This window comes from Heteronotia binoei, chromosome 2, assembly GCF_032191835.1.
Source record: "Heteronotia binoei isolate CCM8104 ecotype False Entrance Well chromosome 2, APGP_CSIRO_Hbin_v1, whole genome shotgun sequence".
Taxonomy (NCBI): Eukaryota; Metazoa; Chordata; class Lepidosauria; order Squamata; family Gekkonidae; genus Heteronotia; species Heteronotia binoei.
Window position 1 is genome coordinate 19,240,773 of NC_083224.1, and position 23,569 is coordinate 19,264,341.

The following is a 23,569-nucleotide window of genomic DNA, read 5'->3' on the forward strand; positions in this document are numbered from 1 at the left end:
CTTCTTCTTCTCCTCCTCCTCCTCCTCCTCCTTCCTCCTCCTCCACCACCTTCTCCTTCTTCTCAATGACTCAAGCAGCAACATAATAAAATCATCAGATTTCTAGATGGGCCATTTCATACATTTGCTTTTTACCTCATATTTTAAGGTGAATTCTTTAAAAGCATCTTAACCTGGGCTTTTTTTGGATCAGGAACGCACAGGAACACCATTCCGGCTGTCTTGGCATCAGGGGGTGTGGCCTAATATGCAAACGAGTCCCAGGTGGGCGAAATAACGCTGATGTCAGTGGGGTGTGGCCTAATATGCAAATGTTTTTTCTGCTGGGCCTTTTCTACAAAAAAAAGCCTTGATCTTAATCCTGGTATCACAGTCGTTACACTTACCCTCATGTGTCTGACGCAGAGAACTGTGTTTTTTGAAAGCTTTCGCTACAATAGAATTCAATAGCAGCTGGACTCTTTACTATTTTGCAGCAACAAACTAACTTGGCTAACTTCTCTGGATTTAGTGAGGAAAGTCAGTCCTCAAAGATTTCAGGTTTTCACGGCTGGTAACATCATTAGGGTTTGTAGAATCTTTCGGGCTCAAGGGCTGGAGAAAGTTTTCCTTCCAGACAAAATGTCTGGAAGGAAAACTTTCTCCAGTAGAACACGGCACTTGAGCCCGAAAGATTCTACAAACCCTAAAGTCAGTCCTGCTGGCCTTTCACTGATGCATCCTGGGAACTAACGGCCTCTTTCTCCTCATTTCTTCAACTCACAGAGTCGATCTCACGCCGGACAATACGCTGTGGGTCGGAGCATGGTGGATTGGGTTTATCGGTGCTGGTGCTGCTGCCCTTTTGACCGCCATCCCCATCTTGGGTTACCCTCAACGCCTGCCAGGTATGCCAGAGTTCAGGTCACATCCTTCCCGAGAAACTGAAGGGCTGGCCAGAGTCTTGAAGACGGCTGCCTTTTCTCTCTTCCCCCTGCTTTCTGAATACAAGCGACGGAGTTTACTCACTGAAGTTGCTGAAAACATTTTAATGCCGCTTTCCCACCTCATCAAGGTCCGCAAGACGGCAAACAAACAAACAAAAAGCAATTAAAATGCAATTAAAATTTCAAAGGGAGATTAGAAGAAAAGGATCCAAATAGGCAGCTGCGTTGGTCTGAAGTAGTAGAACAAAATAGGAGTCGATTGCACCTTTAAGGACAACTTAGTTTTATTCAGAACTTAAGCTTTCGGTTGCATGCGGACTTCTTCAGACGAGGAATGAGGTACAGGAAGCAGAGCCACATGTAGCTATGTGGAAACTGCTTTAAGCTGGAATGGAAAAAAGCAATATATTAGGGAAGAGAACAGTGCACTATTGTTCACCTGGCATTAATGTGCCCCCTTTGCCTTGTCATTTAAGCCTCTGCCCAGGTTGAGGGAATTGTCCTCCTGCTGGGCCAATTTGCCTATGCAGGAGTCAAGAAATTCAATGCAAATTTCACTCCCACACCTCTGTGTTTCTCTCTGTGGGATTCTTTGTGTATGTCTGTAGGTCTTTGCATAGGCTTCCTACCTTCCCACACATATATCTGGGTGCGGGTGTGTTTTTTTTCTCCACGATCCTGGCTTCTGCATTGTTAGAAACAATCTTGTGCACTTTCCCACCCAGATTAATGCAACCTGCAGGTCTAAGAATGTTTTCTCCACCTTGTGAAACTTTATTCCCTTGGCTTTTAAAGAACATAAGAACATAAGCCATGTTGGATCAGGCCAATGGCCCATCCAGTCCAACACTCTGTGTCACACAGTGGCCAAATATATATATTTAGGGAAGAGAACAGTGCACTATTGTTCACCGGGCATTAATGTGCCCCCTTTGCCTTGTCATTTAAGCCTCTGCCCAGGTACATACACACACACACACATATATATATATACACACACACTGTGGCTAATAGCCACTGATGGACCTCTGCTCCATATTTTTATCCCTTCTTGAAGCTGGCTATGCTTGTAGCCGCTGCCACCTCCTGTGGCAGTGAATTCCACATGTTAATCACCCTTTTTTAAAAAAGGATTGTTCTTAAGGATAGATGCTGGAGTATTCAAGCTTTCGACTGAGCAAGGACTCAAATGTTTATGTTTGCAGAGAATTGTCTCAGCTGTCCTTTCAGACCTTCCTGGTCCCCATAGCTTCCAGTTTTGCATCTCCTTTCACTACTTCCTATAATAATTGAATACTATCAAATCACAACCAGCTTATGGTGACCCCAGAAAGGGGCGTTTAAGACAAGTGAGGAGCAGAGAGCCAGTTTGGTGTAGTGGTTAAGTGTGTGGACTCTTATGTGGGAGAACCGGGTTTGATTCCCCACTCCTCCACTTGCACCTGCTGGAATGGCCTTGGGTTAGCCATAGCTCTGGCAGAGGTTGTCCTTGAAAGGGCAGCTGCTGAGAGAGCCCTCTCCAGCCCCACCCACCTCACAGGGTGTCTGTTGTGGGGGAGGAAGGTAAAGGAGATTGTGAGCTGCGCTGAGACTCTTCGGAGTGGAGGGCGGGATATAAATCCAATATCTTCATCTTCCTCACAGGGTGTCTGTTGTGGGGGAGGAAGGGAAAGGAGATTGTGAGCCGCTCTGAGACTCTTCAGAGTGGAGGGCGGGATATAAATCCAATATCTTCTTCTTCATCTTCTTCAGAGTTGGTTTGCCTTCCTCTGCAAAAGCTTCCTTGGTGGTCTCTCATTCAAGAACACACCCTGTGTAGCTTCCATGGTCTGATAAGATTGGGCTATACAGTGCTACAGCTCATAGCAGAAGACTGCAGATTTATACCCCACCCTTCTCTCTGAATCAGAGACTCAGAACAGCTCACAATCTCCTATATCTTCTCCCCGCACAACAGACACCCTGTGAAGTGAGTGGGGCTGAGAGGGCCTTTCAAGGACAGCTCCTGCAATTGCTATGGCTGACCCAAGGCCATTCCAGCAGCTGCAAATGGAGGAGTGGGGAATCAAACCTGGTTCTCCCAGATAAGAGTCTGCACACGTAACCACTACTCCAAATTGACTCTCCTGCAAGACCTGAGCAAGGCTGTTCATGAAAGCATGCTTTGGAGTTCGTGAATTCATAGGGTCACCATCAGTTGGAAGCGACTTAACAGTACTGAACATGCATCCAGCAAGGGGCTTTCAAAGCAAGTGAGAAGCAAAGGGGACTGCTGTTGCCTTGCTCTGCAGGCTCTGCCTTGGTTGTCTCTCATCCAAGAACTGACCCTGCTTAGCTTCTGACTTATAGTGATCCCAGTAAGGGGCTTTCAAGGCAAGTGAGAAGCAGAGGCGGTTGGCCATTGCCTTCCTCTGCACAGTCTCCCTTGTGCATCTCCCTTCCAAGCACCAACCCTACTTAGCTTCTGACTTATGGTGACCTCAGCAAGGGACTTTCAAGGCCACTGAGAAGCAGAGGTGGTTGGTCATTGCCTTCCTCTACAGAGCCTCCTTAATGGTGACCCCAGCAAGGGGCTTTCAAGGCCCATGAGAAGCAGAGGTGGTTGGCCATTGCCTTCCTCTGCAGACTCTTCCTTGATTAGGTTTGCCAATCCCCAGGTCCTAGCGGGGGTTCTTCCGCTTTCCCAGACTCCTTCCCGCCCCTAGTCAGCTGGCCGGTGGGGGGAAGCCCCGCCCCCAGAGGACCATGTGGCTTCAGTCTTCGATTGAAAGGCTTCCTCTTGGGATGGTGTGGCTGTGTTACTTTGAAGAAGTTGGCAGCAACTCGTGAGTAGAGACGCCAATCCGTCGCTTCAGAGTCGCCAGAAACGGGGTGGGGAGGAGGGAAATGTCTGCTGAGCACTTCATTATTCCCTATGTGAAGATCGATTCTCATAGGGTATAATGAGGAATTGATCTGGAGGTTTTGGGGGCTCTGGGGAAGCTGTCTTTTGAGGTAGAGGCACCAAATTTTCAGTATAGTATCTAGTGCCTCTCCCCAAAGTACCTCCCAAGTTTCAAAATGATTGGACCAGGGGGTCCAATTCTATGAGTCCCAAAAGAAGGTGCCCCTATCCTTCATTATTTCCTGTGGAAGGAAGACATTTAAAAAGGTGTGCTGTTCCTTTAAATGTGATGGCCAGAACTCCCTTTGGAGTTCAATTATGCTTGTCACACCCTTGTTCCTGGCTCCACCCCAAAGTCTCCTGGCTCCACCCCCAAAGTCTCCTGGCTCCACCTCCAAAGTCCCCAGATATTTCTTGAATTGGACTTGGCAACCCTATCCTTGCTGGTCTCTCATCCAAGTACCAACCCTGCTTAGCTTCCAAGATCTGACAAGATCAAGCAACACTGTATCATCCTGCATCCCAGCACCGTCTTGTCATTGTCACAAGATGTGATTGATGACTGCTATATCTTAGAAGACTTTTAAAGAAAGGGTTGCACAAAAGCCATGGCTAAGCTATTTAAAAATGAACTCTCCGTTGCGGGAGACAATAGACCTTTGAATACCAAATGACGGCCTTCATACCCGACATGTGATTTTTCCAGTGACCATTAGGTAGTCACTGTTAGAAGTAATGTGGGACTAAATAGACCAAGGTAGTTCTCACATTTGTATTAGCTTCGGAAACATCACTGAGCTGGCTACCTGCCAGGGAGAAGGATCATCCCAGTGCTTAAAGAAAGAGCTGGGATTTATTTGGAAAGCAGCGATCCCTACTCATGAAAGCACTATTCTCACCCACAGGGCTTTTTTTGTAGCAGGAACTCCTTTGCATATTAGGGCATCCCCCCCCCCCCCTCGATGTAGCCAGTCCTTCTGGAGCTCACAGTAGGCCCTGTAAGAAGAGCCCTGTAAGCTCTTGGAGATTGGCTACATCAGGGGTGTATGGCCTAATATGCAAAGGATGTAGCCAATCCTTCTGGAGCTCACAGTAGGCCCTGTAAGGAGAGCCCTGTAAGCTCTTGGAGGATTGGCTACATCAGGGGTGTATGGCCTAATATGCAAAGGATGTAGCCAATCCTTCTGGAGCTCACAGTAGGCCCTGTAAGGAGAGCCCTGTAAGCTCTTGGAGGATTGACTACATCGGGGGTGTATGGCCTAATATGCAAAGGATGTAGCCAATCTTTCTGGAGCTCACAGTAGGTCCTGTAAGTAGAGCCCCTAAACTCCTGGAGGATTGGCTACATCAGGGGTTTGTGGCCTAATAGGCAAAGGAGCTCCTGCTACAAAGAAAGCCCTGCTCACCCAAATATCTCGGAAAGCAGTTGTGGTCATGATGGGTTTTTTTTTTTAATGGGCTCTTTCTAAATAACCAGTGGGAAATGAACAGAAGAAGATTCATTAGGGGTTGGATCCCTTTTTCATGGGAAGCTTCTTTGACTCAGAGGAAAGCCCCACCACCAAAAGAATGGCTCCACAGAATCTAACCCTAAGAACCCAAAACGACTCAATTCGGTGGACAAAGCAGCTGGAAGCAATGATAACAGAAGAGAAAGGGATTTACATGTAAGTGGTTTTAACGGGGACACTTTTAATTTTTGGTCACTCACTTCAGCATCCTCTCCATGTCGATTGGGTTTTAATTCACACCGATTCCCCACTAGTCTTACGCCCCTCTCTCACTCCTCTTCTCCGTGGGGCTGCTGTTGTATTTCGCACAAGTTGGCCCAGACCAGCGAGTTGCCCCACCTCTTTTCAAGTTCCCTCCACAGCAGACAGAAACTGGTTTTCAGAGGATCCTGCCTGCTGCGGAGGGAACTTGAAGAGAGGCGGGGTAACTCGCTGGTCCGGGGCAACTTGTGCGAAATTAAGCAGCAGGCCCACAGCGAAGAGGACAGTGAGAGCGGCATAAGACTAGTGGGGAATCGTCTTTATAGTGGCATCTTGGTCTTTGACTCTTACTTCTATCTAGGGTTGCCAAGTCCAACTCAAGAAATATCTGGGGACTTTGGGGGTGGAGCCAGGAGACCTTGGGGGTGGAGCCAGGAGACATTAGGGGTGGAGCCAAGATCAAGGCTCTGACAAGCATAATTGAACTCCAAAAGGAGTTCTGGCCCTCACATTTAAAGGGACGGCACACCTTTTCAATTCCTTCCTTCCATAGGAAAAAATGAAGGATAGGGGCACCTTCTTTTGAGGCTCATAGAATTGGACCCCCTGGTCCAATCTTTTTGAAACTTGGAGGGTATTTTGGGGAGAGGCACTAGATGCTATACAGAAAATTTGGTGCCTCTACCCCAAAAAAGAGCCCCCCCCAGAACCCTAGATACCCACGGATCAATTCTCCATGATTTTCTATGGGAATAAATCTCCATAGGGAATAACAGAGTTCCCAGCAGACATTTCCCTCCCCTCCCCCCGCTTTCTGAGGACCCTGAAGCAGGGGGAGGGCCTCCAAACCGGGGGATCCCCTGCCCCCACCTGGGGATTGGCAACCCTACTTCTATCTCCTGTGTCTTTTGTGTTGTCGCTTGTGACTCTTTCCTGAGATCCTCAATCTCTTTTTTAATCTCTTTCTTGACTTCTTCAGCACTAGAATTTATTTCTTTAGTTAATTGTTTCTTGCTATCAGTTATTAATTCTTTCATCACCTTCACCAGTCTTGCCTCCATAGCATCCAGTTGTTCTTGAACTTGTTTAGCCATTTTTCCTTCCCCCAAAGAACTTGCTTTCAAACGTGTAAGCCTTGGTCCCTGCTTTTGGTCAGACGTCGCTGTCCTCCCATTGAACAAAATGGGCTCTAAGGTTGACTTCTCCAATCATCAAACCAATGACAGAAACCAATAGATCAGAGCATGCCCTTTCCAACAAGCCCAAAATCGCCATCCTCTGAGCTTCCTAACTCAAGATATTAATTTTTAAAGTTCTTATTATATCCAAAATGGCGGCCGCGACTTTTCCAAGCCCCTTTTTAAAAAAGCTTTCCTTTCTCCAATAGTCCTTAAATTTTAATTTCAAACATATAGTCCAGGGTATTTCACCTTTTTGGTCTCAGGGATCCCCAAAGTAGTGATCCCCAAACCATCTACCAGTAGGTTTCCTGGTGCCCATTTTTTTCTCCCCTGAAGCACATCTTCTCAAACCCTTTTCGCTACTTCACTGGAGTAAGGGAAGCTAGAAAGAACTGACTTCGTAACAGGAGAATGCTCGGCTTGCAACTTCCCAACATTTTATATTTGGCCTCAGCGACCCCCAATGGCAGCCATTTTCTGATGGGCCCCAGCCTTCCACAGCAGTCATTTTGTGCCAGCACACATTCCCTGTTCTTAGGGAGCCAATCTATTCTCTAGAGACCCAGTTTGGTGTAGTGGTTAAGAACGTGGACTCTAATCTGGGAGAACCGAGTTCGATTCCCCACTCAGTTCAGTCACGCGGTTCAGTCACAGTTCTTGCAAAACTGTTCTCTAAAGAGCAGTCCTTTCAGAGCTCTCTCTCAGTCCCCCTACCTCACAGGGTGTCTGTTGTGGGGAGAGGAAGGGAAGGAGATTGTAAACTGCTCTGGGACTCCAACTGAAGGGCAGGGTATAAATCGAATCTCCTCTTCCTCCTCCTCTTCTTTTCAAAGTGCTACAGGCTCAACAAGATTGGGGGCTCTTGTTGTAGTCAATCCATATATGACTAGCTTGTTAGGAAAACAATAAGCAAATGAGAAACGCTTGGGACTCTTTAGCTTGGAGAAACGTCGACTGCGGGGTGACATGATAGAGGTTTACAAGATAATGCATGGGATGGAGAAAGTAGAGAAAGAAGTCCTTTTCTCCCTTTCTCACAATACAAGAACTCGTGGGCATTCGATGAAATTGCTGAGTAGACAGGTTAAAACGGATAAAAGGAAGTACTTCTTCACCCAAAGGGTGATTAACGTGTGGAATTCACTGCCACAGGAGGTGGTGGCGGCCACAAGCATAGCCACCTTCAAAAGGGGTTTAGATAAAAATATGGAGCAGAGGTCCATCAGTGGCTATTAGCCACAGTGTGTGTGTGTGTGTGTGTGTGTAAATTTTTTGCCACTGTGTGACACAGAGTGTTGGACTGGATGGGCCATTGGCCTGATCTAACATGGCTTCTCTTATGTTCTTATGTGACACAGAGTGTTGGACTGGATGGGCCATTGGCCTGATCCAACATGGCTTCTCTTATGTTCTTATGTGACACAGAGTGTTGGACTGGATGGGCCATTGGCCTGATCTAACATGGCCTCTCTTATGTTCTTACCGTGCATGAAATTCACTATATGAATACTCCAGATTAAGCTGTTTGGCTGGCAGAATGCAGTGAGGGTCCAGCCAACTCTACAGCGTCTAAAATTGATCCCTGCTTATCTCTAATACCAAAGTACCACTGAATAATGTAGTAGTCTAACAACGAAGTAGCTCAGTGGTGCTGTGGTTCGATCCTCTGGCTGCATTGATTCTTGTTCCTGTTCAGGATCCCAGCGCTACGTCGTCATGAGGGTCTCGGAAGTCCATCAGCTGAAAGACGGCAGCCACAAAACCGCCTCAGATCCTGATTTTGGGAAGACGGTGAAAGACCTGCCCCGGTAAGATCTTCTGCTTGAACCTGAAATCTCATTTGAGTAGCGCAGTCCTCACCTTATGCTTATTAAATGCCAGCAATCAGGGCCACGCCCATGATGATACTTCCAGTGGTCAGAACTAGGTACAAACTCAGTCAGTTGGGCTTGCTCACGCATCCCCTCTTTCCCTCCTCTCTCACACCATCTTGCATGTGGAGCTTAATTCAATGATGTCCTACTCTGAGATGTCTTCAGGTTCCAGTTTGCTGTGATGTCTGAATTTGGGCAAACCTGGAGTTTGTTTTCCACTACCCACAGCCTGGGATGAGGCTTGTTGTTTAGAGTCCCATTTTGTGTTGACCTCCAGGTATCTGTATGGTGGCCAGATGAATCCTACTTGAAGGGATAGATTTGAGTCCAGAAGCACTTTAGGGACCAACAAGATTTTCAAACTATAAGTTTCAGGAGTCAAAGCTCCTTTTGACAGGCTTCCAGACGATGACTCAGATCTTCGTTGCTTTGGCAAAATGCTGGTTTGTTGCCTGACTAGGTATTTTTAGAGAGCCAGTTTGGTGTAGTGGTTAAGTGCACGGACTCTTATCTGAGAGAACCGGGTTCGATTCCCCACTCCTCCACCTGCAGCTGCTGGAATGGCCTTGGGTCAGCCATAGCTCTCATAGGAGTTGTCCCTGAAAGGGCAGCTGCCTTAAGAGCTCTCTCAGCCCGACTTACCTCACAGGGTGTCTGTTGTGTGTGTGCATGGGGAGGGGGTAAGGTAAAAGGAGATTGTGACCACTCTGAGATTCACAGTATAGGGCAGATACAAATCCAATTTCTTCTTCTTCTTTTGAAAAGTATAAAGCCATCACTGGGGATCCAACCAGGATTAAGCCATGTTGTCTCCATTTGTTTATCATAGAACAGGGGTGGCCAATGGTAGCTCTCCAGATATTTTTTGCCTATAACTCCCATCAGCCCCAGCCAGCATGGCCAATGGCTGGGGCTGATGGGAGTTGTAGGCAAAAAACATCTGGAGAGCTACCGTCGGCCACCCCTGTAATAGAAGATGGGAAATAAACCAATTCCAAACCACGGCTTCAACTCCAGGGTTGACATGTTCTAACTAACTTGACTTACCAGAGTGGTCCATGTGCAAACAATCACATTAACCACAGTTTTTTTGTTTTTGCTGCAGTCCACTTACGGTGACATTGTAGGATTGTCAAGGCAAGAGATGGTTTGCCATTGCCTGCCTCTGCATAGCGACCCTGAACACTGATGGTCTCCCAACCAAGTGCTGACCAGTGTTCCCTCTAAGCTGCGTTAGCGTGAGCTAGCTCACAGCTTTGTCGCCTCCAGCTCACACATTTTTGTCTCAGCTCGGGAAGGAAGGCCCCAGAGCACAATCATTTATGCAGCAGCTCACAACTTTAATGTTAGTAAACTCACAAAGTAGAATTTTTGTTCACAAGACTCTGTAGCTTAGAGGGAACATTGGTGCTGACCAGGGCTGGCCGTGCTTAGCCTCTGGGATCTGTTGTGATTCAGGCTAGCCTGGGCCATCCAGGTCATGGTTAATAACTGTGCGCTATCACAAAGAGTCAGACTCGACTGTGCGACTGAACAACAACAGCGTCAAGTAGCAGCAGACGTATGGCACTGGCAACCTCACAGGGTTCAAGGGAAGAGCTGAACAGAGGTGGTTTGCTGTTGCCTTCTTCTGCGTATCAACCCTGAACTTCCTTGGTGGTCTCCTATCCCAGGGGTGGCCAACGGTAGCTCTCCAGATTTTTTTTTGCCTACAACTCCCATCAGCCCCAGACATGCTGATTTGGAGAGCTACCGTTGGCCACCCCTGTCCAATCCAAGTGCTCACCAGGGCTGCCCATGTTTAGCATCTGAGATCTGATGAAATTGGGCTAAGCTGGACCATCGAAGTCGGGGCAACCTCATTTAAACTATGGTTTCATACTTATGTCTGTAGGGTTGCCAGGTCCAATTCAAGAAATATCTGGGGACTTTGGGGGTGGAGACAGGTGACTTTGGGGTGGAGCCAGGAATAAGGTTGTGACAAGCATAACTGAACTCCAAAGGGAGTTCTGGCCGTCACATTTAAAGGGATCACACACCTTTTAAATGCCTTCCCTCCATTGGAAATCATGAAGGATAGGAGCACCTTCTTTCAGGGCTCATAGAATTGGACCTCCTGGTCCAATCGTTTTGAAACTTGGAGGCTGTTTTGAGGACATGCATTGAATGCTATGCTGAAAATTCGGTACCTCTAACTCAAAAAACAGCCCCCCCCCCCCGCCAGAGCCCCAGATATCCGCAGATCAATTCTCCATGATACCCTATGGGAATTGGTCTCCATAGGGAATAATGGAGCGCCCAGCAGACATTTCCCTCTCCCACTTTCTGATGACCCTGAAGCAGGGGGAGGGGCTCCAAACCAGGGGATACCCTCCCCTCCCCTGGAGATTGGCAACCCTATAATGTCTGAGATGAGCACCAGTAACATGGCAAGAAGATATAAGTGAACTAGAAACTGCAGCAAATTGCCAGTGTTCCAGATCTAGATTTATCTTTTGGCATTCTCCAAATCCAACTGAAATTCAGGAGTTTTTAACATAGTCGAGTGAAATTCTGGAGCAAGGCAAGACTGGTGCAAGGGAAATCCTCTCAACTGGTAATAAAACAGCCTCACGGAAACCCTGCTTGTCAAGGGTTAAAAATATATGTACAAAGAGGTGTTTTGCAGCCAAGGTGAGGTTCTTTGAGGCCACACTCTGAGTTCAGCACACTGTTTAGCTTGCTTAACTTCTTGATCCCAACAGCACGCATATCCTGGAGTGTGACCCACATATACTGGTAGCCAGGGGGAATTTTTTTTTTTTTTTGCAAAAATATTATCCTGAAGAAGTTGCAGCTTGGTTATTAAGTGAAATTCTTGATTTTGTGCCACTTTCTGAGATTATGACCTGACTCTCCTTCCTCAAAAGGAAATTAAATACAGAAATAGCATTAAAGTGCTGAACCCTGAACAGTGCAGATATGAAGAAAGCTGAGCTGCTGCTGCTGCTATTATTATTATTATTATTATTATTATTATTATTATTATTATTATTATTATTATTATTATGGATTTTTTGAGGCATTAATGCAGCTTCCATCACCCAAATGGCTTAAGAATATGAGCACAAGAAAAGCCATGTTGGATCGGGCCAATGATCAAACGTCGGCTATCGCATTTATAGGGACCACACCTTCTTTTGGGACTCAAAAGAAGTCCAATCCTTTTGAAACTTGGAGAGTGCTTTGAGGAGAGGCACAAGATGCTATGCTGAAATTTGCTGCCTTTACCTCAAAAAACAGCCCCCCCCCCCAAGCCCCAGATACCCACGGATCAACTCTCCATTATGCCCTACGGGAATCAGTCTCCATAGGGAATAATGGAGTGCCCAGCGGACATTTCCTTCCCCCTCCACATTCTGATGACCCTGAAGTGGAGGAAGGGCCTCCAAACCAGGGGATCCCCTGTCTCCACCTGGGGATTGGCAACCCTACTTCTCATGTTGTTCACCTTGTGGAGGCAACAGAACCCTGCCGGACTGATCCTGCTCTGCTACTTCCATTTCTGAGTAGGTAAGGCTGGGCGATGGTTTCCAGAGAGCTGTACGAGAAGCTTCAATGCGGCCCCAGTGAGATCAGCATCCGTTTGAGTCAGCATAAATTCAACCGACCTTAATATCTGAGAGACAGAAGGATAATTGGGACCATCTTGCGTTCCCCCAAGGCCCTTTCAGTACACAGAAGACAGAGTCACAGCTGGAATTGCTTTCTGAGGAGAAATTCATAATCACCTCATCAGATATTCTGAAGGATCCAAGGCCTTACTGATGTGTTGTGCTTCAGGGTTCTGTTTAGCTCTTTGGGACAATGTTTTACTCAGGTCTCGATCAGTGCTGGTTAGGGTTGCCAAGTCTAATTCAGATAATATCTGGGGACTTCGTGGATGGGGCCGGGAGACTTTGGGGGTGGAACCAGGAGACTTTCCCTAAAATAAATAAATAAAAACACAGCAGTGGAGTTCCCCTGAATATAGTGTTCATTTCCTCACCCAAGCAGCTGCAAGTCATCGCTCTCTCTCTCTCTCTCTCTTTCTCTCTCTCACACACACACACACAGAAGCAAAAATAAAACAGTTTGCAATCCCACACTCATGTAGTCTCACTGGGGCAATTTACTCACAAGTTGCTGAACTTCCAAGAACACAGGGAAACCAAAGATTCAAGTTTACCCTTTACTATGCAAACAACCTCTGAAAAGCTTGTCCAACAAAGGGAGGATCTGAGCTGCTTTCACAGCTACTGGGAGCAGCCATGTTGTTCTGCCTGCTCACCCCGCCCCCATTCAGCCTTAAAGACACAGACACGCCATCCAAAAAGGAAGCCTTTGCAAGCTTTCTCCTAGGGTTCTGAAGGCGAAAGGCACATGGTAGCTGAGGGAGCGCAGCTTTCCCCTGCTGGCCAGCTGACTGGGGGCGGGATGGAGCCTGGGAAAGTGGGAGAAGTGCTGCTGGGACATGGGAATTGGCAAGCCTAGCGCTGGTGCTGAGGAGCCAGTGCAAGACTGGAGCCCCAGACCAGACATCCCCCGCCACCCCTTGCTTCCTTGGCGAAGGCAAACTTGGTAGCGGTCACAGTGGGGCTTCTGGCCTCAGAATGCATGCAGGCATGCACAGCATTGCTCTGCCCCTCACGTCTGGGGGTGGCGTGACAGCAAGCAGCTGCGGCCAAGCTCAGTATTTCCCTTGCTGAGGTAGTAAAGGTGGGCAGGAGTGGGGAAACCAGTGCCCTCCCCCTTGGAGCTTCACTCCAGGCAGCCGCCTCATGCTAATAGACTCACCGGATCTGGTCTTGATGTCAGGCTTAGTGGTATATAATTGCCTCAGATTGTTCTTTGTTTAAGGGGAAAATTATAGTAACTTTTACAGGGGTCTTCTGTCACCACATCAGTCCTTCACCCTTCCTTCTCAAAGGGCATTCCTAGAGCTTCTGAGGTTTGAAATTTGTCAACAGTATCAAGAAATGTATGAAATGTTTTTTTATGTGTTTTCTGTTGTTTTAATTGTTTTAGAACTGTATTCTTGAATTGTTTTAAACTGACTGTTAGCCGCCCTGAGTTCGCTTGTGGAGAGGGCAGGATATAAAATCATCATCATCATCATCATTGAAATGCATAGGCTGCGATCATGCACACTAAATAATGCACTCTCAATACACTTTCCATGCACTTTCCGACTGGATTTTACTGTGTGAACTGGCAAAATCCAGTTGAAAAGCACATTGAAAGTGGATTGAAAGTGCGTTTTTCAGTGTGTGGAATTGCAACCTTAAGCGAGACCATAACTATAAATGATTATAAGCAAAGACAGCTTCAAGAGGGAACTGGATCAACATATGGATCAGAGGTCCATCAGTGGCTATTAGCCACAGCATATTGTTGGAACTCTCTGTCTGGGGCAGGGATGCTCTGTATTCTTGGTACTTGGGGCGGGGGGAGCAACAGTGGGAGGGCTTCTAGTGTCCTGGCCCCACTGATGTACCTCCTGATGGCACCTGGTTGGTTGGCCACTGTGTGACACAGAGTGTTGGACTGGATGGGCCATTGGCCTGATCCAATATGGCTTCTCTTATGTCCTTATGAGACACTCAGGCTTAGAATCTATAATAGTTAGTCCGAGAGAGGAAAGAGAGGCCGGGATATGGTCTGAAGGCATGTGATGCAGAAAATCTGAGAAAGCTTAGGAGGTCTAAATCTAGTCAGTGTTTGGCTGAGAGCCATGGTGACTAAAGGGAACCTCCACATTCAGAGGAAGTAGGCCTCTGAACCCCAGTGCCAGGAGGCAACATTAAGGGAAGGCCTCGGTCTGTATGCCCTGTTGTTGTTAGGAGGGCTTCTAGTGTCCTGGCTTCACTGGTGGGCCTCCTGATGGCACCCAGGTTTTTTGGTCATGGTGTGACAGTGTTGGACTAGATGGGCCATTGGCCTGATCCAACATGGCTTCTCTTATGTTCTTATGATTGCCATCTCTGGCTTGGGAAATACCTGGAGATTTGGGACATGGAGCCAGAGAAGGATGGAGTTTAAGGTGAGGAGGGTCTTCAATGTCATATAATGCCATAAAACCCACTTCCCAAAGTAGCCATTTTCTCCTGGTGAACTAGGGCTGCCAAGTCCAATTAAAGAAAAATCTGGGGACTTTGGGGGTGGAGCCAGGAGACATTGGGGGTGGAGCCAAGAACAAGGATGTGACAAGCATAATTGAACTCTAAGGGAGTTCTGGCCATCACATTTAAAGAGACAGCACACCTTTTAAAATGCCTTTCTTCGATAGGAAATAATTAAGGATAGGGGCACCATATTTGGGGGCTCATAGAATTGGACCCTCTGGTCCAATCGTTTTGAAACTTGGGGGGTATTTTGGGGAGAGGCACTAGATGCTATACTAAAAATTTGGTGCCTCTACCTCAAAAAATAGCCCCCCCAGAGCCCCCAATACCCATGGATCAATTTCCTATTATTCCCTATGGGAATCGTTCTCCATAGGGAATAATAGAGTGCCCAGTAGACATTTCCCTCCCCCCCTACACTTTCTAAAGGGGGGGAGGGCCTCCAAACTAGGGAATCCCCTGCCCCCTCCCTCTCTTACACACACACACACTTACCAGATCTTCCTCCGGACAACTCTACTTCCCGTGAAAACGAAAGCAAAAGAAAGGGAGGGGCCCTTCTCAGAAGCCCTTCCTGCTTCCTGCCCAGCCTTAAAGGGGCAGACATTTTGCAAACGGCTCAGGAGCTCTGCAACATGAAGCCTACAGGTATGTTCTCCCCCCCCTCCACCCCCCACCCCCGCTTCCAGAGTTTTGAAGAGCGGGAGATGAGGCTGCAAACCCAGAAGTCTCCCGCCAGAGCGGGAGGTTTGGGAAGCCTATGGTGAACCGATCTCCGTTGCCTAGATATCGTCTGTAATAGAAGGAGATCTCCAGCCCCCTATCTGGGGGTTGAGAAACGCAAGAGAGGTCAGGCAGGAATATTTAAATAACCACAACCCACAGGTTATAGTGACTACAATGACTAAATGTGGGTGTACAGGTAAGGACAATATTGCAAAAATACATTCACAAAAACTAAGGTACTAAAGTCCAATATGCTGGTAGGGACCCAATGGTCAGGAAGTCAACTTAGTACTCTTGCTTCCGAAAGTTCTTCCAGCAAAGGTACGCCACCTTTTTTTCTCCAATGACGACAGCTTCAATAAATGAAGTCAGTTTCACAATCTTCTTCCTTCGTGCATAAAAAGTTACAATAGTTCTAAAGTGCATCTGTACAGGACACGAAGTCCCATTACAAGTTGTATGAAGATGGGCGAAGGCCTTGAGCCAGTTCGGAACTGTTGCTCCAAGAAAATCTGCAACAAGACTTTGTGTCCTGTATAGATGCACTTTAGAACTATTATAACTTTTTATGTCGACTTCCTGTACTTTTTATGTCGACTTCCTGTACTTTTTATGTCGACTTCCTGTACTTTTTATGTCGACTCTACCACCTTATTGGACTGTAGTATCTTAGTTTTCGTGAATGTACTTTTGCAATATTGTCCTTACCTGTTAATTTCGAAGTACACCATTATTTAGTAATTGTGGCCACTATAACCTATGGGTTGCATTTATTTATTTCTTTATTTTAAAAAAAAGCTACATGTGGGTTGGCAACCCTATAAAAGGTCCTCCAGAGGATCTGGCTGGCCATGGTGTGAGAAAGGACTAGATGGACCACTGATCTGATCCAGCAGGGTTCCTCTTAAGTTGTTTATGCCCTGATGACTTTCTTCATTGCCCTGAATTTCATGATGGAAGAAAAGTGGTCCAAGCAACGAATAAATCAACAAGGAGAGAAAGACTGGGGGCTTATAATAAGAAATCCGCTGGCCATGAACAAACCAGTTGAGATTTGAATGATGCTGAATGGAAAGACATCACTGAAGAGATCACGGTCAAGGCTGAGGAGCTTCACATTGCTGAGGAGTCTGTTCTAACATGTTTCTGAATTGATTTTTCTGAATGGTCCTCCTTTCCACCCCCACCCCTGTGTGTTCTGGATCTTGCAGGTCAGTCCTGCTGCTACTGAAGAACCCAACCTTCATCTTCCTCTGCTTAGCTGGTGCAACGGAGGCCACACTCATTGCTGGGATGTCCACCTTTGGCCCCAAGTTTCTCGAATCCCAGTTTAGCTTAAGTGCCTCAGAAGCGGCAACCTTGTTCGGTAAGAAATGCTTGTGAAGAGAGCAGTTTGTTATGCTGGTAATTAGGGTTGCCAAGTCCTCCCCGTCCCCTCAGGCTCTATTGTACCATAGTCTTCCCTCCCAAATTTCTAGAGCATCAGGGAAAACCATAGAGTTTACCTGGAAATGTCTAGAGTGGCTGGCTCGCGATGTCGCTGACACAATGACATCACTCATGGGTGATGTCATTGTGCCGGCAATGTGGGGGAAGTTCCCCCCACCAGCCCAGTGTGGACCAAAGGGTTGGGAACCTTCCGGGTGGAAGCAGCCCCACCCGGACCAGGGGCTTGGCTGCCCTATTGGTAGTCCAAGATTTTGGGAGGACCTGGGGCTATGGAGACCAGGGGGCTGGTCCCCTTCTGCCCACCACCAGAACCCCTCACACTTCTCTTTCCACTCAACCACCTCCTTGCCCCCCCCCCCCCCGCAGCTGACTGTGCATGCTTCCCCACTTCCACTGTCCTTTCCCTAATGACAGTGTGGCTGGTGCTCATCACCATTTGACACCACCATTTTACGCTAACCACATGCACTTCCTGATCAGTTCTGTAGAAAAGAGCCAGAGTCCAGTAGCACCTTCCAGACTAACCAAATTTGTGGCAGGTGATGAGCTTCCATGACTCACTGCACACTTCTTTCACAAGAACATAAGAGAAGCCTTGTTGGATCTAGGTAGGTAGGTAAGTGGATGGATGGATGGATGGATGGATGGATGGATGGATGGATGGATGGATGGATGGATGGATGGGTATATGGATAGATGGGTATATGGATGGATGGGTATATGGATGGATGATAGATGACAGACAGATAGATAGATAGATAGATAGATAGATAGATAGATAGATAGATAGATAGATAGATAGATAGATAGATAGATAGATAGATAGATAGATGATGGATGGATAGATAGATGGATAGAGAGACAGATATTATGGAGGAGGAGGAGGAGAGAGAGAGAGATTATGCCAATAAAGGCTAACTTGACTTGACTTGAGGGAGATACCCTTTGATGCTAACCTCCAGACTTCTTTGTTGCCTTGGAAGGTTACCTGGTGGTTCCTGCAGGAGGAGGAGGCACGTTCCTTGGAGGATTCATTGTGAACAAATTTAAGCTCCGTTGTTCGGGAATCATCAAGTTCTGTCTGTTTTGCACCCTGTCAAGTCTGCTGGCAATCTTCATCTTTTTTGTGGACTGCCCCAATATGCCCATGGCTGGAGTCACACAGATGTATGACAGGAGGTAAGTCTTACAATAACCCTGTCTCCTGGGTGATGTCTGAAGAAGAGGCAAAGAGAAAAGTCAAGCTTAACTAACTCTAGAATTTGTTTTTAAATGTCCAGGGCCATGCTACCTAGATCAAGGGTGCCAGACATGTGGCCCACAGACTGGATCAGGCCCCCAGAGGGCTCCTGTATGGCCCTTAAATCACTGCTGTCTGCTTCCTTCTTCCTCCCTTATTGTCTTACTTCCTTCTACATCACAGCTTGCTTTGCCAGGCTTGCTCAATCACACAGGAGCTACAGAGGAAAGCCTCTATTTTCTCCAGTGGCTGACCAGCACATGAAGCAGCTTATGTACAAAAGCTCACAGTGCCCAGCCATTTCATGTTTTCCTCTGGGTCTTAGGCTCAAAGCATCGACCATGAGATTTCTGTAATGAATGTCAGTGAATCAGAAGTAGGGTTGCAACTTACTCACCCACACCTGAACAAGTATACTCAAGATTGCTACAGCACAGATTTTGTCCAGATTTTGTCTCCAGGTTTTGATGCAATAATTCAGAGCAAGGGGTGTCAGCTATTAGAAACTGTTGTATAAACAAAATATTCCAAGAGTAGTAATGTTTTAAGCATGGTTTTTTTTTTTCATTTATAAATTTTATTGAATTTTGAAACTATACAAGTTAATATCAATATTAATACTCATACAATTAATTAATCTTATGGAATCAGGTTATAAACAAGCATAAATAGTTGTATACAAACAATAAAATATTTAGTAAAAATTTTAAGTTATATAGATGTGTTTAGATATGTAGGCCATTTTCTATCCAAGGAGAGAGCTCAAGATGAAAACAAGATCAATGTTAAGGCAATAATTCCTGCGTCAAAATGCAATCAATCTAATTGAACCCATATTACCATTAAACTATAAAGTAAGCATTGCTAGGAATTCTTAACTGCCTCCATATTTTTTTTTGCAAGCTATTCCAGATTATTCCAAAAATTACTATCGAGTAATTACTATTAGGTGTGATCCACGACTAAGACCGTAAAAGAAAAGGAAGGCAGAGAAAGAGAGAAATAAAAAAGTACTAGTAAAAGGGAAAAGAAACAAAAAACAAAACTGAAGAAAAATATTAAAAACGTGTTTTATTTTAAGGGCTTTTAAAAACTTTAATTGTGTTTGTGTCCTTTAAAAAGTGTTTATCTCCGCTACTTGGCATTGCATTTTTATGACACTTATGGCCTGGCCCGGCAAGGTCTCATTGATGTCAGATCCAGCCCTCATGACAAAAGAGCTGGACACCCCTGATCTAGATCATGTTTTTGTTCAGCATGAGATTTTGTTGATTTATATTTGTTGGATGTTACCCTCCTGGATCTTACAGTAGGCCCTGTACTAAGAGCCCTGTAAGCTCCGAGAGGATTGGCTACATCAAGGCTGCCCAGCCCCTGGTCCAGGTGGGGGTTCTCCTACCCAGGAGGTTCCCAGCCCGCTGGCCCACACTGGACCAGCGGGGGGAACCTCTCCTGATGTCACCGGTGCGATGACGTCACCCACGAGTGATATCATCATACTGGCGACGTTGGGAAAACTGGGAAAACGCTATGGTTTTTCTGGACGCTCTAGCACTTTGGGAGGAAAAACTCTATGGTACAATAGGTACCATAGAGCTTTCCCCTCCCAAAATGCTAGAGCGTCTGGGAAAACCATAGAGTTTTCCTGGAAACTCCTAGAGCGGCCAGCACACAATGTCGCCGGCGCAATGACATCACTCACAAGTGACGTCATCACAGGGCGTGCACTTTGCGCATGTGAAACAAGTCCCTCGCTGGTGGCTGGAGGGGACTTGACAACCCTAGCTACATCAGGGGTGTGTAGCCTAATATGCAAAGGAGTTTCTGCCACAAAAAAAGTTCTGATTGTAATTCTGCATGCAAGAGGATCTGGAAGGGAAAAGGTTAAGAGAATTCTCTCAATGGAGTACACTTGGAAGTTGGCTCCACCCTTTCACTGGCCCCACCCATTCATCTAAACAATGAGTTTAGATGTTGAGGCTCTTTGGCCCTTGTGTGGCTTCTGTTTTTTTCCATCTTATATAGGACCTCTCTTCTTCTCTCTTACCTGGGCTTGGAGCTGTAGCAAGTTAACCTTTTTAAAGGTAGCTGTTCACAATAAGTTATATGCACCAACATGAATATGCCATGTCAGATGTGCTTCTATTTTTGTATATAGCATTTCTTTCTCTTGTTGCCACGGGAGTCAGGTCATCTTTGTAATTTGTTTGAACCTCATTTTCCTTTAAGTGGGAAAGCTGGAGAATCAGGGATACTGCGAAAAGCTTCTGGGCTTCTAAATCGTAGGAACTGCGGATGTGTCTTTGAAGGATGGTCATTATCCTGACAGATTAGGCTGAGAGATGGTGGTTGGCCTAAAGTCACCCATTTTGCTTTGATTGAGGGAGGACTTGAACACAGGTCTCTGCAGTCAGAGCAAACAGCTCTAGCAGGGCTGCCAAACCCCTGGTCCGGGTGGGGGTTCTCCTGCTTGGGAGGTTCCCAACCCGCTGGCAATGCTGCATGGCGGCTGCTTTAGGCGTTTCCAGGAAAATTCGATGGTTTTCCCAGATGCTCTAGCAATTTGGGAGAGAAAACTCTATGGTACAATAGGTACCATAGAGTTTTTCCCTCCCCAAATGCTAGAAACAAGTCCCCCACCAGAGGCTGGGGGGGACTTGGCAACCCTAAGCTCTAGTCACTGCAACAGACTGCCTCTTCTTTGTGGTTGAGGCCTCACACCATAGTATCAAATTCTCTGGAATATCTTGTGGCCATAGGGCTGGGCTCAAAGTTTTCAAGAGCCCCAGGCTAATAGATGACCAGTCTGACATCTGCTCTCTGTGTTATGTTGCGTTTAGCTACCTGCCCGAAGGCCGCCTCAACCTGTCTGCCCCTTGCAATACTGAGTGTGACTGCCTGAGGGAAACATACAGCCCTGTGTGCGGAAGCGATGGGATCATGTATTACTCCCCCTGCCATGCAGGATGCAAGAGAGTGTCAACAAATCAGAACAATGGGAAAAAGGTATGTCGTAAGCAATGGGCGGGAACACCGTGGCGCAGAGCGGTCAGCTGCAGTACTGCAGTCCAAGCTCTGCTCACGACCTGAGTTCGATCCCAGGTAGCTGGCTCAAGGCTGACTCAGCCTTCCATTAGGCTTCCCAAACCTCCCGCCCTGGCGGGGGACTCCAGAATTTCCAGCCTCTTCCCCCCCTCCCCAAAAAAACAGAAGCGGGGGGAGGGGGAGGCTGAGGTGAAGGAGGAGGCAGCCAGTGGCCCGTCCGCGCCGCCACCAACCGGCCCTCGACATGGCCTTGACTGGTGGCTGCTGGGGCCGGCGGGGGGCTTCTGACGGCGCGGGCAGCTGCTGGCCGCGGCCTCGGGGCTGCCCGCGGTGCTGCTGGCGCTGGGCCTGGTTGCGGGGCTCCTGCTCTCCGCCATACCACCCCACCGGAGAGGTAAGTGGTCCCACTGGCTTTCCGCCACGCCAAGGCAGCCTCCCCTCCCCTCTCTTCCCCTCGGGGCTGCAGCGGCGCATGGCCTTGACTGGTGGCTGCTGGGGCTGGCGGGGGGCTTCGGATGGCGCGGGCGGCTGCTGGCCGTGGCCTCGGGGCTGCCTGTGGTGCCGCTGGCGCTGGGCCTGGCTGCGGGGCTCCTGCTCTCCGCCACGCCGCCCCTCCGGAAAGTTAAGCGGTGCCGCTGGTGCTGGGCCTGGCTGCGGGGCTCTGAGGGGAGGCTGGGGGTTTTAATAGTAGTCTGCTCTTCTCGGGGAGTAGGAGGGATCTCAGGGCAGACTGGTGCCCTCAGCCCTGTCCGCTTCCCTAATGATGGGGGCCGGTGGGGCTCAACAAGAGCTGAGTAGCCTTTGCTCCCTTAGCTTGGTTGGGGATGTGAGTGAAGTTCTGAGGAGTGGGCTGGTAAGGAAACCAGTGACTAAGATAAAGATCAATGTAAGCACGTGTGCTGTCCCTTTAAATGTGATGGCCAGAACTCTCTTGGAGTTCAATTATGCTTGTCACATCCTTGTTCCTGGCTCCTCCCCCAATGTCTCCTGGCTCCACCCCCAAAGTCCCCAGATATTTCTTGAATTGGACTTGGCAACCCTACCTTCCATCCTTCTGAGGCCAGTAAAATGAGTACCCAGCTTGCTGGGGGGAAAGTGTAGATGACTGGGGAGTGGCTATTAACCACAGTATATATATGTGTGTGTGTGTATATATGTGTGTGTATATGTATGTATGTATGTATATGTGTGAGCGTGTCTATACCAATCCAACACACTGTGTCACACAGTGGCCAATATACGTGTGTGTGTGTGTATGTATATATATACACACAGCGTGTTTTATTTTATTTTTTCATTTATATATTTTACTGAATTTTGAAACTATACACGTTAATATCAATATTAATATCATATACAATTAATTAATCTTATGGAATCAGGTTATAAACAAGCATTAATAGTTGCATACAAACAATAAAATATCTCAATGCACAGCAGCCAAGAAGGTCAGAGCGCCTGCTCCGGCTACAACGCCACTGAGGATGTTCTCCGCAGCCGATAATGAAACATCTGGAAGAAAAACTTTCTCCAGTAGAACACGGCACTTGAGCCCGAAAGATTCTACAAACCCTAATGATGTTACCAGCCGTGAAAACCTGAAATCTTTGATAATAAAATATCTAGTAAAAAGTTTAAGTTATATAGATGTGTTTAGATATGTAGGCCATTTTCTATCCAAGGAGAGAGCTCAAGATGAAAACAAGATCAAAGTTAAGGCAATAATTCCTGCATCAAAATGCAATCAATCTAATTGAACCCATATTATCATTAAACTCTCTCTCTCTATATACACACACACACACACACACACACATATATTGGCCACTGTGTGACACAGAGTGTTGGACTGGATGGGCCATTGGCCTGATCTAACATGGCTTCTCTTATGTTCTTATGTGACACAGAGTGTTGGACTGGATGGGCCATTGGCCTGATCCAACATGGCTTCTCTTATGTTCTTATGTGACACAGAGTGTTGGACTGGATGGGCCATTGGCCTGATCCAACATGGCTTCTCTTATGTTCTTAATAGCAAACCACTCTGTTAGAAAAAGTCTGCCAAGAAAACGTCCTGATGTGACGTCACCTCATGCGCTGATAATGACTCAGTGCTTGCACAGGGGACTACCTTTACCTTTAAGCAACGGACCGATCGATTTGCATCTACAGCGATGGCCTTTTTTTATTATGTGGAAACAGTTAAACCCGTCTTGACATTTAGCAGTGCTTTGACTACACCGCAAACAAATGGGGACGGGAGGGAAATTCTTGAGCAAATACCTCCCCGAATTTGTCAGTAAAAGTTGCTGTATGTAACCTTTCCTTGTTTAATTTTTATTAACAGTGTTTGCAGAAGCTGGAGGCATTAGAGCTTTGAGTGGGATGA

General features: G+C 47.0%; 1 protein-coding gene across 1 annotated transcript in view; it reads left to right on the forward strand.

Moving 5' to 3' along the window:
• The window catches only part of SLCO4A1 (solute carrier organic anion transporter family member 4A1), a 61,784-nt gene that overhangs the window by 30,935 nt on the left and 7,280 nt on the right, over positions 1–23,569 (forward strand). The window contains exons 5-9 of the mRNA XM_060230622.1: positions 766–887; positions 8,400–8,511; positions 16,658–16,812; positions 17,879–18,074; positions 20,976–21,141. Coding sequence (XP_060086605.1) covers positions 766–887; positions 8,400–8,511; positions 16,658–16,812; positions 17,879–18,074; positions 20,976–21,141 — 751 coding nt within the window. The remainder of the gene's footprint in view (positions 1–765; positions 888–8,399; positions 8,512–16,657; positions 16,813–17,878; positions 18,075–20,975; positions 21,142–23,569) is intronic.